The 16,824-nt window shown below is 34.6% G+C and overlaps 3 protein-coding genes and 1 non-coding gene across 5 annotated transcripts; 3 read left to right on the top strand and 1 right to left on the bottom strand.

The window, feature by feature from the left end:
- The first annotated feature begins 744 nt into the window (after positions 1–744).
- Positions 745–4,331, top strand: LOC18607299 (squalene monooxygenase SE1-like). Its single transcript, XM_018116603.2, has 8 exons — positions 745–1,279; positions 1,389–1,500; positions 1,581–1,755; positions 2,043–2,211; positions 2,599–2,817; positions 2,961–3,239; positions 3,436–3,714; positions 3,838–4,331. The coding sequence occupies exons 1-8, from the start codon at positions 1,052–1,054 to the stop codon at positions 3,937–3,939; spliced, it is 1,563 nt and encodes a 520-aa protein (XP_017972092.2). The 5' UTR covers positions 745–1,051; the 3' UTR covers positions 3,940–4,331.
- A 4,141-nt stretch (positions 4,332–8,472) lies between these two features.
- Positions 8,473–11,848, top strand: LOC108660985 (squalene monooxygenase SE1-like). Of its 2 annotated transcripts, XM_018116425.2 has the most exons (8): positions 8,474–8,803; positions 8,926–9,037; positions 9,127–9,301; positions 9,588–9,756; positions 10,015–10,233; positions 10,377–10,655; positions 10,852–11,130; positions 11,259–11,848. In XM_018116425.2, exons 1-8 carry the CDS (start codon positions 8,579–8,581, stop codon positions 11,358–11,360), a joined length of 1,560 nt encoding a protein of 519 aa, XP_017971914.1. In that variant the 5' UTR covers positions 8,474–8,578; the 3' UTR covers positions 11,361–11,848. The 2 variants fall into 2 exon arrangements, with proteins under 2 accessions (XP_017971915.1, XP_017971914.1); XM_018116426.2 differs by lacking the exon at positions 10,015–10,233 and having other exon boundaries at positions 8,473–8,803.
- Positions 11,849–13,424: 1,576 nt separating this feature from the next.
- Positions 13,425–16,643, top strand: LOC18607298 (squalene monooxygenase SE1-like). Its single transcript, XM_018116507.2, has 8 exons — positions 13,425–13,843; positions 14,203–14,314; positions 14,392–14,566; positions 14,837–15,005; positions 15,185–15,403; positions 15,559–15,834; positions 15,968–16,246; positions 16,335–16,643. Exons 1-8 carry the CDS (start codon positions 13,589–13,591, stop codon positions 16,437–16,439), a joined length of 1,590 nt encoding a protein of 529 aa, XP_017971996.2. The 5' UTR covers positions 13,425–13,588; the 3' UTR covers positions 16,440–16,643.
- TRNAT-UGU (transfer RNA threonine (anticodon UGU)) lies at positions 14,033–14,104 on the bottom strand. The gene has a single exon. It is a non-coding gene; the product is annotated as a tRNA-Thr (tRNA).
- Positions 16,644–16,824: the final 181 nt, after the last annotated feature.

The following is a 16,824-nucleotide window of genomic DNA, read 5'->3' as shown; positions in this document are numbered from 1 at the left end:
GCTACTTAGATTTTCATGTTAGACCTTAGTAAAACAATAGCATGAGATGGGACAAAAAATCTCAACCCCAATAATGGTTTCGGCTAAGCTTTGCCCAATTAATTGCACTCTAGCGAGGCCACCTACATCGGCTACGGCTTAGACGACCAAGAAGGAAAAGAACCGACAAAATTGAGTACTTGTTTTCTTCTTGATGGCGTGGGCTACGGGAGTGTCGTCTAAATCAAATGAATGCCTTTGGACAGTGAAATAAATGCTTCATATAAATATCTATATAAATATCTTGGAGAGAGAGAGACTTCGAGAATATGTTTGGGAAGATATTTTTCCTTTGTATTTTGCTCCTCATCCATCCAACTGAGAAAATTTAGTTTAATTATCTTGAATTTCGTTTTCCTATTTAAGAGTAACTAATTTTTTTGTTTTGTTAATAAAATCTTAAATTAAGACATAAATGTATGATTTTTTCACACATTTTGTTATAAAATGTATTTTCTAAATAGCATAGAAAAATATCACCGTTAGAATTAAAATGAACAAAATAACCGATTAAATCAACTTTTTCTCTGATCTTTTATTTTTCTTCTGGTAGAATAATAGATAAATATTAACTTTTAAGGGTTAAAAGATTTTACAAAGATAACAACTTAATCATAATCATCGTTTATTCTTCTTTCTTTGTCTCTTACTATATATTTCAAGCCATATATCCGGGTAATCTGACTCCTATTTTTGGCCATTGCTCCTGGACAAGGAAAACGTGATTCGATGATCCAACCCTGTCGGAGCCGTATCTGGAGAATGATTGAGCAACAGTTATAATAATATAGACTATAAAGACAGTTAAGTGGAAGCTGGTTGAAGCTTGTCCGGTTGCAAGTGGATATCCACCTGGCAGTCCAATTTCTCTGCTAGCCATATCCACTTGCATCAGCAACCCGTTTTGGAAACAGAGAAAAAAAATTAATACAAATAAGCTTTGAAGAATATAAAAAATAAGCAGCCTCATCTCCCCTTCTCCTATTCTTCTTTCATCATTTCATTTTATATAATGGCTTACCAGTACATAGTTGGAGGAGTGATAGCTTCTCTTCTGGGGTTTGTTTTCTGGTACAATTCTTTGGTAAGAGAACTCAAGAAGACAAGAACATCATCTATGGAGTTCCCAGTGGAAAACCGTGTGAAGAAAACCGGAAACGGCGAGGTTGCTGGGGCTATAGATGTTATCATAGTCGGTGCTGGAGTTGCAGGTGCTGCTCTTGCCTATACTCTTGGAAAGGTCTGAATATCTCCCTCTTTTCCTAGTGTAGCATAAGCTCCTGTTCCGGCCTGGTCCATTCCTGTTATGATATATACTAACTGAAAACTTTTCTTCTTACATGTTGCAGGACGGACGTCGAGTGCATGTGATCGAGAGAGAGTTAAACGAACCTGACAGAATTGCTGGTGAAGGTCTATTACCAGGAGGCTACGTCAAGTTAACTGAGTTAGGCCTGGAGGGTACGCAACTCGTTTTCTTCTTGCTCTTCTCTCTCTCTGTTCCCCGCTAAATTTTGATACATTGATTTTTGGTACGCCAGATTGTGTAGCTGGGATTGATGCTCAGCGAATTTTGGGTTATGATCTGTACAAGGATGGAAAGAGTACCAAGATATCTTTTCCCCTGGAAAAATTTCAGTCCCATGTGGCTGGAAGAACCTTCCATAATGGACGCTTTGTACAAAAGTTGCGGGAGAAAGCTGCATCTCTTCCCAAGTACTTACCAACTTCATTATAATCATTCTTCAATATCAAACAATTTATGTCAGAACCAGTTTCCATTGCTGATGTTCATATTACCATTTTTCGACTTTTTCCCAGATTACTGTCATTGTTCTGTTTTGCTTTACTGGCCCCTGCCATGACAAAATATATACACAGTTTTTCTTCTGTTATCAAAATCTTGACTCGTACAAATTTGCAAAGCTAGCATCTAAGATGCAAGTGATGAAATGGGACTTTCAAGCTCCAAATTCATGTTCTTGTATCCTTTGATTATGCAGTGTAAATCTAGAACAAGGGACAGTAACATCTCTGCTTGAAGAAAATGGGACTATTCTAGGAGTGCATTACAAAAACAAGAGTGGTCAAGAGCTGACAGCATCGGCTCCCCTCACCATTGTCTGCGATGGTGGATTCTCAAATTTGAGACGCTCTCTCTGCTACCGTAAGGTGAAATTGCTTAGCAAATCTTGTCAATTATCAAATTTCTTACTAAACTTAATTAACCTTCTATAAGAAAAATCACGTTAAAAGAAAGTTTATCATTTACATGAATTGCTTAGAACATGGTAATGTAAGTTTTGGGGAAATAAGAGAAGCTTTGAGTCCATAAGGAGCACATACAAATGGGCACATTCATACTTTCTTGCTTAATCTTCTTAAGTTTTATGCTTTTTACATGAATTGCTTAGAACATGGTAATGTAAGTTTTGCGGAAATAAGAGAAGCTTTGAGTCCATAAGGAGCACATACAAATGGGCACATTCATGCTTTCTTGCTTAATCTTCTTAAGTTTTATGCTTTGAGAAAATATAAAGTTCATGATTGTTTCTGCAGGTTGATATCCCCTCTTATTTTGTTGGTTTGGTTCTGGAGAACTGTAAACTTCCGCATGCAAATTATGGAGCTATTATACTGGAAGATCCTTCACCTATCTTGTTTTATCCTATTAGCAGCACTGAAATTCGTTGCTTGGTTGATGTACCTAGCCAAAAACTACCTTCTGTTTCAGGTGGTGAAATGGCCCATTTCTTAAAAACTGTGATAGCTCCCAAGGTAGCTGCTGTCTTTCTTTCATCATTTTCGGAAACCTTGCCTTGCAGTTCTGCCTCTCTCTGAAAATTTTAACATCGCCACCTCTATATTTTACTGGTTTCTGTCATCTGTGGACTAACCATATAACTTAATTATACATGCAGATTCCTCCTGCACTATACATTGCCTTCATCTCTGCAGTAGAGAAGCAGAACAACATAAGAACTATGGCGAATAGAACCATGCCAGCAGCTCCACTCCCTACTCCTGGTGCACTTTTGATGGGTGATGCATTCAATATGCGACATCCTATAACCGGAGGAGGAATGACTGTTGCACTATCTGATGTTGTTGTGATAAGGGATCTTCTAAGACCCTTGCACAATCTAGGTAATGCATCGGCAGTTTGCAGATATCTTGAATCTTTTTATACCCTGAGGAAGGTAAGCTACATACATATGTTCCTCTCTGCAGTAAATTTACAATTCATGTATACATTTTGTGCATAAACAACTCCGTTACATTATTTCAAATGTTTCTGGCATTATTTTTGGTAACTAAATTGAGGGCAACTTCTCTAAGTTGCATCAGAAAATGTAGAATTTTGCATTAACTGGATGGTTTTGGTCCTGCATGCAGCCAATGGCATCTACGATAAATACGTTGGCTGACACCCTACACAAGGTATTTAGTGCCTCGTCTGATCCTGCAATGGAGCAAATGCAACAAGCATGTTTCGGCTATTTGAGTCTTGGAGGCGTATTTTCAAATGGACTATCATCTCTACTCTCTGGTCTGTACCCTCGTCCATCAAGCTTAGCATTTCACTTCTTTGCCATGGCAGTGTATGGTGTTGGCCGGTTGTTACTTCCATTTCCTTCTCCCAACCGCATTTGGACCGGGGCCAAACTGATTTGGGTCAGTATCTCTGTTAAAATATTGTTACATTGTCATGTTTCTTTGCCAATTGTGTTCACTGCAACTTCAGAACAACCTAAAACAAATCTGACGTGTTACCTTTCCAATTTCTTGTTTTCTCAGGTTGCATCAGGTATCCTTTTCCCCCTTATAAAGTCTGAAGGAGTCAGACAAATGTTTTTCCCTCTAACTGTGCCAGCATACTACAGAGCTCCTCCCCTCTAAGAAAACAGATTCAAGAAATCTGCAGCAACAAGCATCTACAGACATTCAAAGAAACTTTGGTCATTCCGAGAGTCTAACAATTCCAAGTTCACAAGAAAATTTCCTGTCTGCTACTCAGCAACTTGTTGAGCAAGTAAAAGAAGATGCTATCTTAGCAGAGATCATCAAACTTGCTGCAATCCTTCTCGAAATCGTCACAAGAGCAGTTATCCATTGGATTCTAGAAACCCAATTTACAAAATTTGCTTTTGTTTTTTGTTTTTTTTTGCTGATTTTAATGAAAATAGTGTCGAGTCAGTTTTTGAGTAGATTCTATTGAGTATTATTGTACCATTAAAATAAGATAGGATGTAATAATTTTAAATCATAAAAAGATAATAAATTTTAATAAACATTTATGATAGATTTTTTTAGGAAAAATTATGATAATACAATAAAAGTTCTTTTTAATAAAAATCGAAAAGTTTTGTGAAAACCTTTTTTGAGTTTTTCCAATGTTTTAGCTAAAATCTAAAAAATTTGAATTTCTTAATTTTTGCCAGCACATTGAAAAAATTGAGATAAGTTTTCTTTCACCATTTTGAATTTTTATAAAAAAAATATATACAAATTGATTAGTAAAAAGAAAATTAAAAATGGAATTAAAATTTAATAAAGTTAAAAATAGCACATGATTAATTTGGTACCATTTTACTAATACTTTTTTCACAAGTAACTGTACTTCCAAATTTAATCTGTTTTATACATCAAAACATATTTTTTTTAATGCATTTAAGTTGAATTTAAGATTTCATTAGAAAAAATATATCTATTGAAGTGGCCAATCACACCTAAACAAAAAAAAAAAATTGGAAACGACTCTTTCACATCAACTTAAAATTTTGATTAATATATTATTAAAAATTATATGCTCGATAGATTTTTTTATTGAATCTTGGCATAATATTTTAAAGAGCTCATAAGTTATTCAAAAAAATTTAAATAAATTTCTATTTTTTATTATATTTAATTAAGCCAGTGTACTTTTAATTTTGATCAAATAGACTCTTATAATTAACAGTTGACTAATAACAATATCAGTTTTCATTTTTATGTTATGTGGTATTAATGTGGCAAGCTAACATATTATAGTAAATGGTGACATAACATACTGATGTTATGCTAACATGTGACATACTGTTGTAGCATATTGACATATGATCATGCAACAATTTTCATGACATGACCACATCATGGTATTTTTCATTTTTCACGTTAATGCCATATGGGTATAAAATGACAAGTAATGTTATACTAACATGTTATAGTATATGGTAATATGACATGTTGTTGTGGCATATTAACATAATCATGCAATATTTTTCATGACATGATCACGTTGTAGTATTTTTTGTTTTTCATGTTAATGATAAATAACTTTATACTAATATGTCATAGCAAATGATGATATGACATACTATTGTGGTATATTAACATGATCACATGATATTTATCATCTTCAATGTAAGACCATGGTAAGATATTAAATGACAAATAATGTTTTGATTAATGTCAAACAATTAATCAACTCATCATGAAGAACCTATTTAGTGCAAAATAAAAGTACATAAAATCATGAAAATAAAATATAAGGTAAAATACCCTGACTCTCCTAAGTTTTGATTATAATTTCACACAAGTCTATTAGTATTTGAAATAGACAATTTGCTAAAAAAAAAATCTTTCGTTGGACACATAAATCCAGTCGTTAGCTAACCATTAATGTTTCTATTAGTTTGATAACATGAAAATATTTATCAGATAATTTTACCCTTCATTAATTTTAAAAATTACCATCTTATATAAATTATAATTTTTCATTTTTAAATTTTTTTCTCTCTTATTAAAAAAAAGATAAAATACCTAGACCCCTTAACTTTTGATCAAAATTCCAAACGGGTCCATTAGTTTTCAAAATAGACATTTCATATCAAAAATATTTTATGCTGGATATATAAATCTAATCGTTAGTCAACTATTAATGTTTCTGTTAATTTAATGATGTGACAATATTGAAAGTATAATTTTATCCTTTATTAATTTTAAAAATTACTATTATATAAATTTAAAAAAAAAATCAAGGGAGCAAAAAATTCATGGGAGCATTAGATTTGTGCTCCCAAAGGTGCTCCCCTCCCTTAGGGAGCACCTATTGTGGGGTGGTCGGCCAGTTGCTGGCTAACCACATTGTTTGAGAACAAAAATGAGAGAAAGAAGAAAGGACATTTTAGTCCTTTCATATTTTTTGTTAACGGTATTTATATTTTTGGGTAGATTATCTATTTTGAAAATTAATAGACTTGCATGAAATTATGATTAAAAGTTAGGGGAATGAGAATATTTTACCTAAAAAAAAATTGTCTCTACCTTACCTTTAGCGTTCTCGAGGCCAGAGTGCCAGATCTAGCTCCGATTGTGGGAACACCAAATCCATCTCTAGCCAAATCTCCCCAGTGGGAGCGCGATCTGGTTGCACACCCCCCATGCTTCCTAAAGGAGCATTGATCTCGCCTTCCCCCTAGAGAGATCTAAACGGATATGCATTCAATGGCCAAATGTAGTAGCGGGGTGGTCAACCAAGCCGATCGGCTTGAGAAAAATGAAAATAGTGAAAAAAAGTGGAAAAAGAAGAAGGATATTGTAGATATTTTATATTTTTCGTTAACACCATTTACACGTTTAAGGTAAACTGTCTATTTTTAATACTAATGGATTAGTATATAATTATAGTCAAAACTTAAGAGGGTCAGCGTATTTTGTCTAAAAATGTATACTAACATTACATTTCTTCACATCATTAAAAGATGTAAAATACAGTAAAACTTCTATAAATTAATACCCTTGGGACCATGAAAATTTATGAATTAATCGAGATATTATTTAATCAACAAATTAATAATTTATTAATTTATACGTTAATTAATAAAAAATTAATTTATGGAGGTATTCTTTATTTTTTTCAAAACATTGAACTTAATACATGTATAATGTAATGTGATTATAGGAATATTACTTAATTACCGAATTATGAATTATCATGATTTTATTTTTGCAACAAACTAAAATTACATTCGATATATACTTAATTAATATACTTTATGAACATTAAGTCAAGTAAAAATATCTATAAAAAAAAGCATACAGTATCACAAACGATAAAATTAAACGTAATTATTTTTTGAGATGTAAATAAATCAACAATAACAGATGAAATACGTAAAGTCTAAATAAAAAATTTAATTTAATTATTTAGAATTTCTTTTCTCTATTTAAGAGTAATTAATCTTTTTATTTTTTTAATAAAATCCTAAATTATGACGTAAATGTGTAACTTTTTTGCTCCTTTTGTTCAAAAATTTACATTCTAAATAGCATCAAAGAGTATCATGTTATAATTAAAATGAACAAACTAATCAATTAAATCAACTTTTCTATTTTATTTTTCTTCTGATAGAACAATAGATAAATACTAACTTGTAACCGTTAAAAGAATTTACAAAGATAACAACTTAATTATAATCATCGTTTTTTCTTCTTCCTTTATCTCTTACTATTTATGTCAAGCCATATATCCTGGTGCTTTGCCATTTTTGCTCCTATTATTTGCCATTGCTCCTGGACATGGAATGCGTGGCTGGAAGATCCAAACCTGATGGAGACGTATCTACCGAATGATTGAGAATCAAGGGTAAAGCTACCAAACGGTGGCTTTAGGTGCCAAAATTTTATAAATTTTTAATTTTATAATAATAATAATAATAATATAATTAATTAATAAAATATTTATTTATTCTTTTAAGTTTAATAAATATTTATTTTATTCTTTTTTCATATTCTTATTAATTCTCAACTACTTATTTTATTTTTAATATAAAAATCAAAATAATTAATAAATTAAATTTTTTTTTATCAATTTTCAATTCCTACAATACTGCTCAATTATTTTTGTTATTTTCAATCAACCAACATTAATATGTATATTATAATCTCTAATAGTTTTTTTTTCAATTATTTTTTATTTTTAATCAATTAAAATATTTAATTATCTTTAATAATTATTTTTTATATTTAAAATTAATTTTTTTAATTTATAATATTTATTTTTTAATTTTTCTTCTCTCATTTATTTATTTTTTAATTTTAATTTTCTTTCAAAGAATACACAAAAAATTTATTATACTATTATTTTCATAAAATCATAAGTTTTATTTGTTATTTACAATAAGTATTCAACAATTAAGTATTATTATTTTAATTTTTATAAATTTTTTATTTTAATTTGAAGTTTATATTTGTTTTTATTTTATATGATAGTTGATTTATTGAATTAAAAATTTTAATATATTTTTTAATTTTAATAAAAAATTATTTAAATATTTAATTTTAAACTTTTAAAGTTATTGAGCCGTACGGGCAACCGCCTGGCTGTCCAATCGCTCCGCTAGTCATATCCACTTGCGTAAAGCCGGCAGCAAAGCAAGTGGGCATCCATCCCCCGTTTTGGAAAAAATGATTTAAATAAGCTTTGAAGAGGGAGTACAAAAGATAAGCCTCATCGCCCCTGTTCTCGTATTTTTCTTTGATCATTTCATTCCATATAATGGCTTACCAGTACATAGTTGGAGGAGTGATAGCTTCTTTTCTGGGGTTTGTTTTCTTGTACAATTCTTTAGTAAGAAGACTCAAGAAGACAAGAATATCTATGGAGTTCCCTGTGGAAAACTGTGTGAAGAAAACGGGAAACGGCGAGGTTGTTGGGGCTACAGATATTATCATAGTCGGTGCCGGAGTTGCAGGTGCTGCTCTTGCCTATTCCCTAGGAAAGGTCTGAATCTCTCTCTCTCTCTCTTTCTTTTCCCTCTATAGCATAAGCTTCTGTTATGTTCTGGCCCATTCCTTTTATGATATAAACTAACTGAAATTCTTCTCTGCAATTACATGTTGCAGGACGGACGTCGAGTGCATGTGATCGAGAGAGAGTTAAATCCGCCTGACAGAATTGCTGGCGAAGCTTTATTACCAGGGGGCTACGTCAAGTTAATTGAGTTAGGCCTGGATGGTGCGCAACTCTTTTCTTCTTGCTCTTCTCTCTCTCTCTCTCTCTGTGTTCCGCGCCAAATTTTGTTACATTGATTTTTGGCACTGCAGATTGTGTAGATGGGATTGATGCTCAGCGAATTTCTGGTTATGATCTGTACAAGGATGGAAACGGCACCAAGATATCTTTTCCCCTGGAAAAGTTTCAGTCCCATGTGGCTGGAAGAAACTTCCATAATGGACGCTTTGTACAAAAGTTGCGGGAGAAAGCTGCATCTCTTCCCAAGTACTTATCTACTTCATCATAATCATTCTTCAATATCAAACAATTTATGTTAGTGCCAGTGTTCATTGCTGATGTTCATATTACCCTTTTTCGACTTTTTCCCAGATTACTTTCATTGTTCTGTTTTGCTTTAGTGGCCCCTGCCATGACAAAATATATACACTGTTTTTCTTCTGTTATCAAAATCTTGACTTGTACAAATTTGCAAAGCTAACTTCTAAGATGCAAGTGATAAAATGGGACTTTCAAATCCAAATTCATGTTCTTTTATCCTTTGATTGTGTAGTGTAAATCTAGAACAAGGGACAGTAACATCTCTGCTTGAAGAAAGTGGGACTATTCAAGGAGTTCATTACAAAAACAAGAGTGGTCAAGAGCTGACAGCATCGGCTCCCCTCACCATTGTCTGCGATGGTGGTTTCTCAAATTTGAGACGCTCTCTCTGCTACCCTAAGGTGAAATTGCTGAGCAAATCTTGTCAATTATCAAATTTCTTACTAAACTTAACTGATCTTCTATAAGAAAAATCATGTTGAAAGAAAGTTTTTCATTTACATGAATTGCTTAGAAAATGGTAATGTAAGTTTTTGGGGAAATAAGAGAAGCTTTGAGTCCATAAGGAGCACATACAAATGGGCAAATTCATACTTTCTTGCTTAATCTTCTTGCGTTTTATGCTTTGAGAAATACAAAGTTCTTGATTGTTTCTGCAGGTTGATATCCCCTCTTATTTTGTTGGTTTGGTTCTGGAGAACTGTAAACTTCCGCATGCAAATTATGGAGCTATTATACTGGAAGATCCTTCACCTATCTTGTTTTATCCTATTAGCAGCACTGAAATTCGTTGCTTGGTTGATGTACCTAGCCAAAAACTACCTTCTGTTTCAGGTGGTGAAATGGCCCTTTTCTTAAAAACTGTGATAGCTCCCCAGGTAGCTGGTGCCTTTCTTTCATCCTTTTCGGAAACGTTGCTTTGCAGTTCTGCCTCTCTCTGAAAATTTTAACATCGCCACCTTTATATTTTACTGGTTTCTGTCATCTGTGGACTAACCATATGACTCAATTATACATGCAGATTCCTCCTGAACTATACACTGCCTTTATCTCTGCAGTAGGGAAGCAGAACAACATAAGAACTATGGCGAATAGAACCATGCCAGCAGCTCCACTCCCTACTCCTGGTGCACTTTTGATGGGTGATGCATTCAATATGCGACATCCTATAACCGGAGGAGGAATGACTGTTGCACTATCTGATGTTGTTGTGATAAGGGATCTTCTAAGACCCTTGCACAATCTAGGTAATGCATCGGCAGTTTGCAGATATCTTGAATCTTTTTATACCCTGAGGAAGGTAAGCTACATACATATATTCCTCTCTGCAGTAAATTTGCAATTCATGTATACTTTTTGTGCATAAACAACTCCATTAAATTATTTCAAATGTTTCTGGCATTATTTTTGGTAAATAAATTGAGGGCAACTTCTCTAAGTTGCATCAGAAAATGTAGAATTTTGCATTAACTGGATGGTTTTGGTCCTGCCTGCAGCCAATGGCATCTACGATTAATACATTGGCTGACACCCTACACAAGGTGTTTAGTGCCTCATCTGATCCTGCAATGCAGCAAATGCAACAAGCATGTTTCGGCTATTTGAGTCTTGGAGGCGTATTTTCAAATGGACTATCATCTCTAATCTCTGGTCTGTACCCTCGTCCATCAAGCTTAGCATTTCACTTATTTGCCATGACAGTGTATGGTGTTGGCCGGTTGTTACTTCCATTTCCTTCTCCCAACCGCATGTGGACCGGGGCTAAATTGATTTGGGTCAGTATCTCTGTTAAAACATTGTTACACTGTCATGTTTCTTTACCAACTGTATTCACTGCAACTCAGAACAACCTAAGGATAAAACGAATCTGATGTGTTACCTTTTCTATTTCTTGTTTTTTCAGGTTGCATCAGGCATCCTTTTCCCCCTTATAAAGTCTGAAGGAGTCAAACAAATGTTTTTCCCTCTAACTGTGCCAGCATACTACAGAGCGCCTCCCTTCTAAGAAAAAAGGATGCAAGAAATCTGCAAATCGACAAATATTTAATAAAACTTTGGGCTTTTGGAGAGTCCATGGATCAAATTAGCTAAACTTGTTGTGAACAATTCCAAGTTCACAAGAAAATTTCCTCTCTGCTAGTCAGCAACTTGTTAATCAAGTGACAGAAGATCCCATCTTACCAGAGATCAAACTTAACTGCGATCCTTCTCAAAATCGTCATAAGAGCAGCTATCCATTGGTTCTAGAAACCCAATTAATTGTTTTCTGATTTTAATGAAATTAGTGCTGGATTAGTTTATCAGAATTTATGAATGAACTTGTGATAAAACAAAATGTTAGAATACCGAATTGAAAAATACTAGAATGGCTTTAATGCGTGTAACAGTGACACTATCTTTAAGATTTTATTCACATATGTTATGTAAAATGGTCACAGGCGATAAATCTTGAGGATACAATAAAATTCAATGATTGATTGTATTCTTTGCTAATGAAGTCAATCCATCAGGCATTCACTAATGAACAGCAAGATTATCTAGTAAAATAATACAAAAGAAAATTTGAAGAATTTTAAAAAGAAAAGAGTGAGTGTTCGTTTTTTTTTCCGTATCTTTTCTATTTTAGATAAATGTTTTATTTATAAGCAATCAAGTAATCTTTCAACAAATTCAATTGTGTATGTTTTAGATAGAATCAGTTTCTTATTGTTTTCAACAGCGACAAGTGATATTATAAATAATTAAATATTAAATTTAATTAATTTCAAGTCTACCCAAACTTAGAAAATCGATCCATAATCCATTACCTATTAAAATCCATTTGTAATGGACTCATACTCTTCTTTATTTAAATGACTCATTTTTCTCCCACCTTCATTATTGTTGAAAATATCCAAAGAAAACTCAATTGAAACAGGCCATGTGACCTGAGAGCTGGTTTTATTCTTCACATGACCTAAAGTCAAGCTCAACTCAGGCCAAAAACGTTGAAAGCAGGCCATGATCGGCATATCTTAGACAGGAACAAGGCATGTTTCACATTTTCTTCTGGATTCAAGGTTAAAGTTAGCCAAATGCCCTAGTATTTAAATGAATCTTGCAGCTTTTAGCTTTTACCTACTCCATGTTTCGTCTTCACACAAGAGGGCACCGTGGCAACATACTTGAATTACTCTTTCAAGTTATTATATATTAATAACTATGGCAAATTTAATTGCATAATAAGAAATCAAAGATGAGGGAATTGACCAAGCCTCAAATTTCCATCCCCAGCAGCTCATTCCACCTCTCATGGAAGTTTATTCTACAATTTGTTTTCAATAATGTTGTCACCCCCAAATTTGGCTTCCATGGTTTAGGAAAACCAGGAAATCACTTTCAAACTCACTTGAAACATTTTTATATATAGTATATTTTTCACTATCATTGTGTCCCAAATCTCACCAAACTCTCCTTGACCAATCCAGTATTACTTGGAGAACCACTCCAAATTTTGATCATTTTGACTAGCTGGGTTTAACCAATTTGTTTATGTCTCAAAATTGGTTTCTTGCTCTGATAAACATAGGTAATCAGATGATTATAGTTTTGTATTTTATTAGGGGTTTGAGTCCTTCTTTTACCCACTTTAATTAAGATTTGAATCTTTCTTCAATCAGAATAAAAAAAAGGGTAATTGAAACTCAAGCTCATATACAGATATTTGAACCCAAAAAGTTTGATCAAGTACTATAGTTTATCAACAATGTAAACTGAAATAAAGTTCAAAATGTAGCTTTACCAGAACCATAGCTAAGATAAAGGACAAAACTATGCTCCATAAACTGTAATAAATTGGCAATAAATGACCCACATGGCAATTAAGCATATTTTTATGAATAGAAATTTTTTGCCTTCATGCAATGTCTCGTTTAGTATTGCTGTTCGTAATTTTGTATTACGTGTCTAAGTTTATATCAACCACAAGTGAGAGAAATTATGAAAAGAAAGAGTATATGGGAACAGAGGATTTTTATTTATTTTGAGCTTAAATAGAAATTGTGGGCACCTGCCAAACTGTATTTAAGAGGCGGAAAGTTTGGCAGTAAACGAGTACTGCAGTCACACGTCAAACAGAAAGCAGAACTTTCAGGAATTATGGAAGGAGAACTATAGAAGGGGACGAAGTCATCAAGTTGCGATCACCTCCTCTTGATCATTCACTGTTGTCCCAGTTTTCCACTTTCATAAAATATGGGATACGAGTGTATAGTTGAAGGGCTGGTAGCCGCTCTGCTGGGGTTTGTTTTCTTGTACAACGCTTTCGTAAGAGGATTCAACAAGACAAAAGCTGCAGCAGGTGCTGCTTCTTCTTCTTCTTCTTCCATGGTGTCTCCAATGGAAAATTGTGTGAGGAAAACAGGGAATGGCGAGGTTGCTGGGAGTACAGACATTATCATAGTTGGCGCTGGAGTTGCTGGTTCTGCTCTTGCTTATACATTTGGAAAGGTCCATTCCCTACATCTCTCTCTCTCTCTCTCTATCCCCCCTTCTCCTTCTATAACATCTCTTTTTTGCCCTGAATTTTGATGTTTCTTATTCATGCTTTCATGCTCTTAATGAGAAAAAAAAAACTGAGGAAAGGGAAAGAGAACACATAATTGAAAAAGGTGGAAGACACGGTTCCTTCCCTCCTTTTGCCCCCACGCAGGATCGAACTACGGACCTTCAGTTTACAAGACTGACGCTCTACCACTGAGCTATAGGGGCTGTTTGTTAGCAAAGAAAATCAGCAAGAATTTTGCTGGAAAATTTCTTCACCATCGATTCTGACATGTAACATTTCTTCTCTTGCTTGCATGTTTCAGGACGGACGCCGAGTGCATGTGATAGAGAGAGACTTAAGTGAGCCTGACAGAATTGTTGGTGAACTTCTACAACCAGGGGGCTACCTTAAGTTAATTGAGTTGGGTCTTGAAGGCATGCAATGAAACTTTTTTGTGGCTCTTCCTTGCTCTGATCTTTCTGGCTTTTGACGTTGATTTTTTCCCCTGCAGATTGTGTAGATGACATTGATGCTCAACAGGTTTTTGGCTATGCTCTGTACAAGGATGGAAAGAATACCAGGTTGTCTTATCCCCTGGAAAAGTTTCACTCTGATGTTGCTGGAAGAAGCTTCCACAATGGACGTTTCATACAAAGGATGCGGCAGAAAGCTGCTTCTCTTCCCAAGTATGTTTCTTTCCCATCACAACCACTTTAACCGTTGTTAAACTGAATCCAAGAACATTTAAAATACAAGTAACTCTTTCTTCCCAAGGGTTTCATTGCTCTGTTTCTTCATATGCCCTGGTTCTACTTTTGCCCATATTAGTTTTACTTTTCTCTTTTGACTTTTTCCACCTGCTTTTACTTTATTTTTTCTCAATGAAGATTTGAACATTTCCTTGCTTTGCTAGCTTGTTTTCATCATTCTCATACATAATAATTGGTTTAATGCAGTGTAACTCTAGAACAAGGAACAGTAACATCTCTGCTTGAAGAAAATGGGACTATCAAGGGAGTTCAGTACAAAACTAAGGGTGGTCAAGAGTTGACAGCATATGCTCCCCTTACTATTGTATGCGATGGTTGTTTCTCAAATTTGAGACGCTCTCTCTGTGACCCGAAGGTGAAGATTCTTATTCAAATGTTGTCAAATGTCATACACTTACTAATATCGATCAAGCTTTTAATTAGAATAAAGTGGTAGTTAATGAAGTTTCTTATCTAGAATTTGGTACCAGCACTCTCTCGTGATCTTCATTTTTACTCTTGAGACAACATGAAGATCTTCATTTGTGTCTGCAGGTTGAGGTCCCCTCTTGTTTTGTTGGATTGGTTCTGGAGAACTGTGAGCTTCCGCATGCAAACTATGGACATGTTATATTGGCAGACCCTTCACCTATCTTGTTTTACCCTATCAGCAGCACCGAGATTCGTTGCTTGGTTGATGTGCCTGGCCAAAAAGTTCCTTCTGTTTCCAATGGTGAAATGGCCCAGTACTTGAAAACTGTGGTGGCTCCCCAGGTACTTATGTCTTTCATTTATCAAATGACTCCCAATTTTATGCAATTAAACGAAATCAAGTTCACTAGCCTTTTGACACCTCTTCTACTGCCCTTAGAAATTTAAGCATCACCCTTTTTAATGTACTGAACTGATTTTCTGGTTATTCATATCAGATTCCTTCTGAACTGCACACTGCCTTTATATCCGCAATTGATAAGGGCAACATAAGAACCATGCCAAACAGAAGCATGCCTGCTGCTCCACACTCAACTCCTGGTGCACTTTTAATGGGTGATGCATTCAATATGAGACATCCTTTAACCGGAGGGGGAATGACTGTTGCACTATCTGATATTGTGGTACTAAGGGATCTTCTAAGACCCCTGTACGATCTGTATGATGCATCTACTCTTTGCAAATACCTTGAATCTTTTTATACCTTGCGGAAGGTAAGCTACACATGTATTCCTCCCTGATAACTTCACAGTTCATGTTCTGTACTTTTGTATAATGTGAAAACTTGGCTTCAGAAACTGTACAATTTTTCCACTTACCGGATGGATTTGGTTTTATGATTTGCAGCCAGTGGCATCTACAATAAACACATTGGCTGGCGCCCTATACAAGGTATTCAGTGCCTCCCCTGATCCAGCAAGGAAGGAGATGCGGCAAGCATGCTTTGACTACTTGAGCCTTGGAGGCGTATTCTCAAATGGACCAATCTCTCTGCTCTCCGGTTTGAACCCCCGCCCCATAAGCTTAGTCCTACATTTTTTCGCGGTGGCTGTCTATGGCGTTGGCCGCTTGTTACTTCCATTTCCTTCACCCAAACGCATTTGGACTGGGGCTAGATTGATTTCGGTGCGTATCTCTATTTTCTTTTGTTTTACAAATTGTGTATCACTGCCACTTCAAGACCACCTAATGCTATATCTGTTGTTTTTTCCAGGGTGCATCAGGCATCATTTTCCCCATTATCAAGGCTGAAGGGGTTAGACAAATGTTTTTCCCTGCAACTGTGCCAGCATACTACAGAGCTCCTCCTGTTCATTGAGAGAATGAGGAAAACAATGGGAAAACTCAGAAACCCCACAAATATTTACTGCTAAGCCAAACTAATTTGTATCAGTAGTTGATCTTCTGCCACGAATTCTTTTTTACTTTCTACCTAAGTAAACAAATCAAGTGTATAATAGGAACCATGTTGGTATGGTATTATTTCAGAGAATTGACATAGCATTACAGTCTTTCCTTTGAATCAAGTACAATCTTAATACAGCAAAGTTTCATATCACCATAATTGGCATCTGAGACTAGTCTTGGCAAGTTATAGAATTCAACTGTTAACCCTCTGGTTTTGGTTTAAATAGAAATTGAATGTGCTTGGTTGCAACTGCTTTGAAGTGATAAGAAATTAATGTGATGATGAGAAGTAAGAT

This window comes from Theobroma cacao, chromosome 2 (genome assembly GCF_053813885.1).
Source record: "Theobroma cacao isolate CCN51 chromosome 2, ASM5381388v1, whole genome shotgun sequence".
NCBI classification, from domain to species: Eukaryota; Viridiplantae; Streptophyta; class Magnoliopsida; order Malvales; family Malvaceae; genus Theobroma; species Theobroma cacao.
Note: the sequence above shows the minus strand (reverse complement) of the source record. Positions and strands in the feature narration are given on the sequence as shown.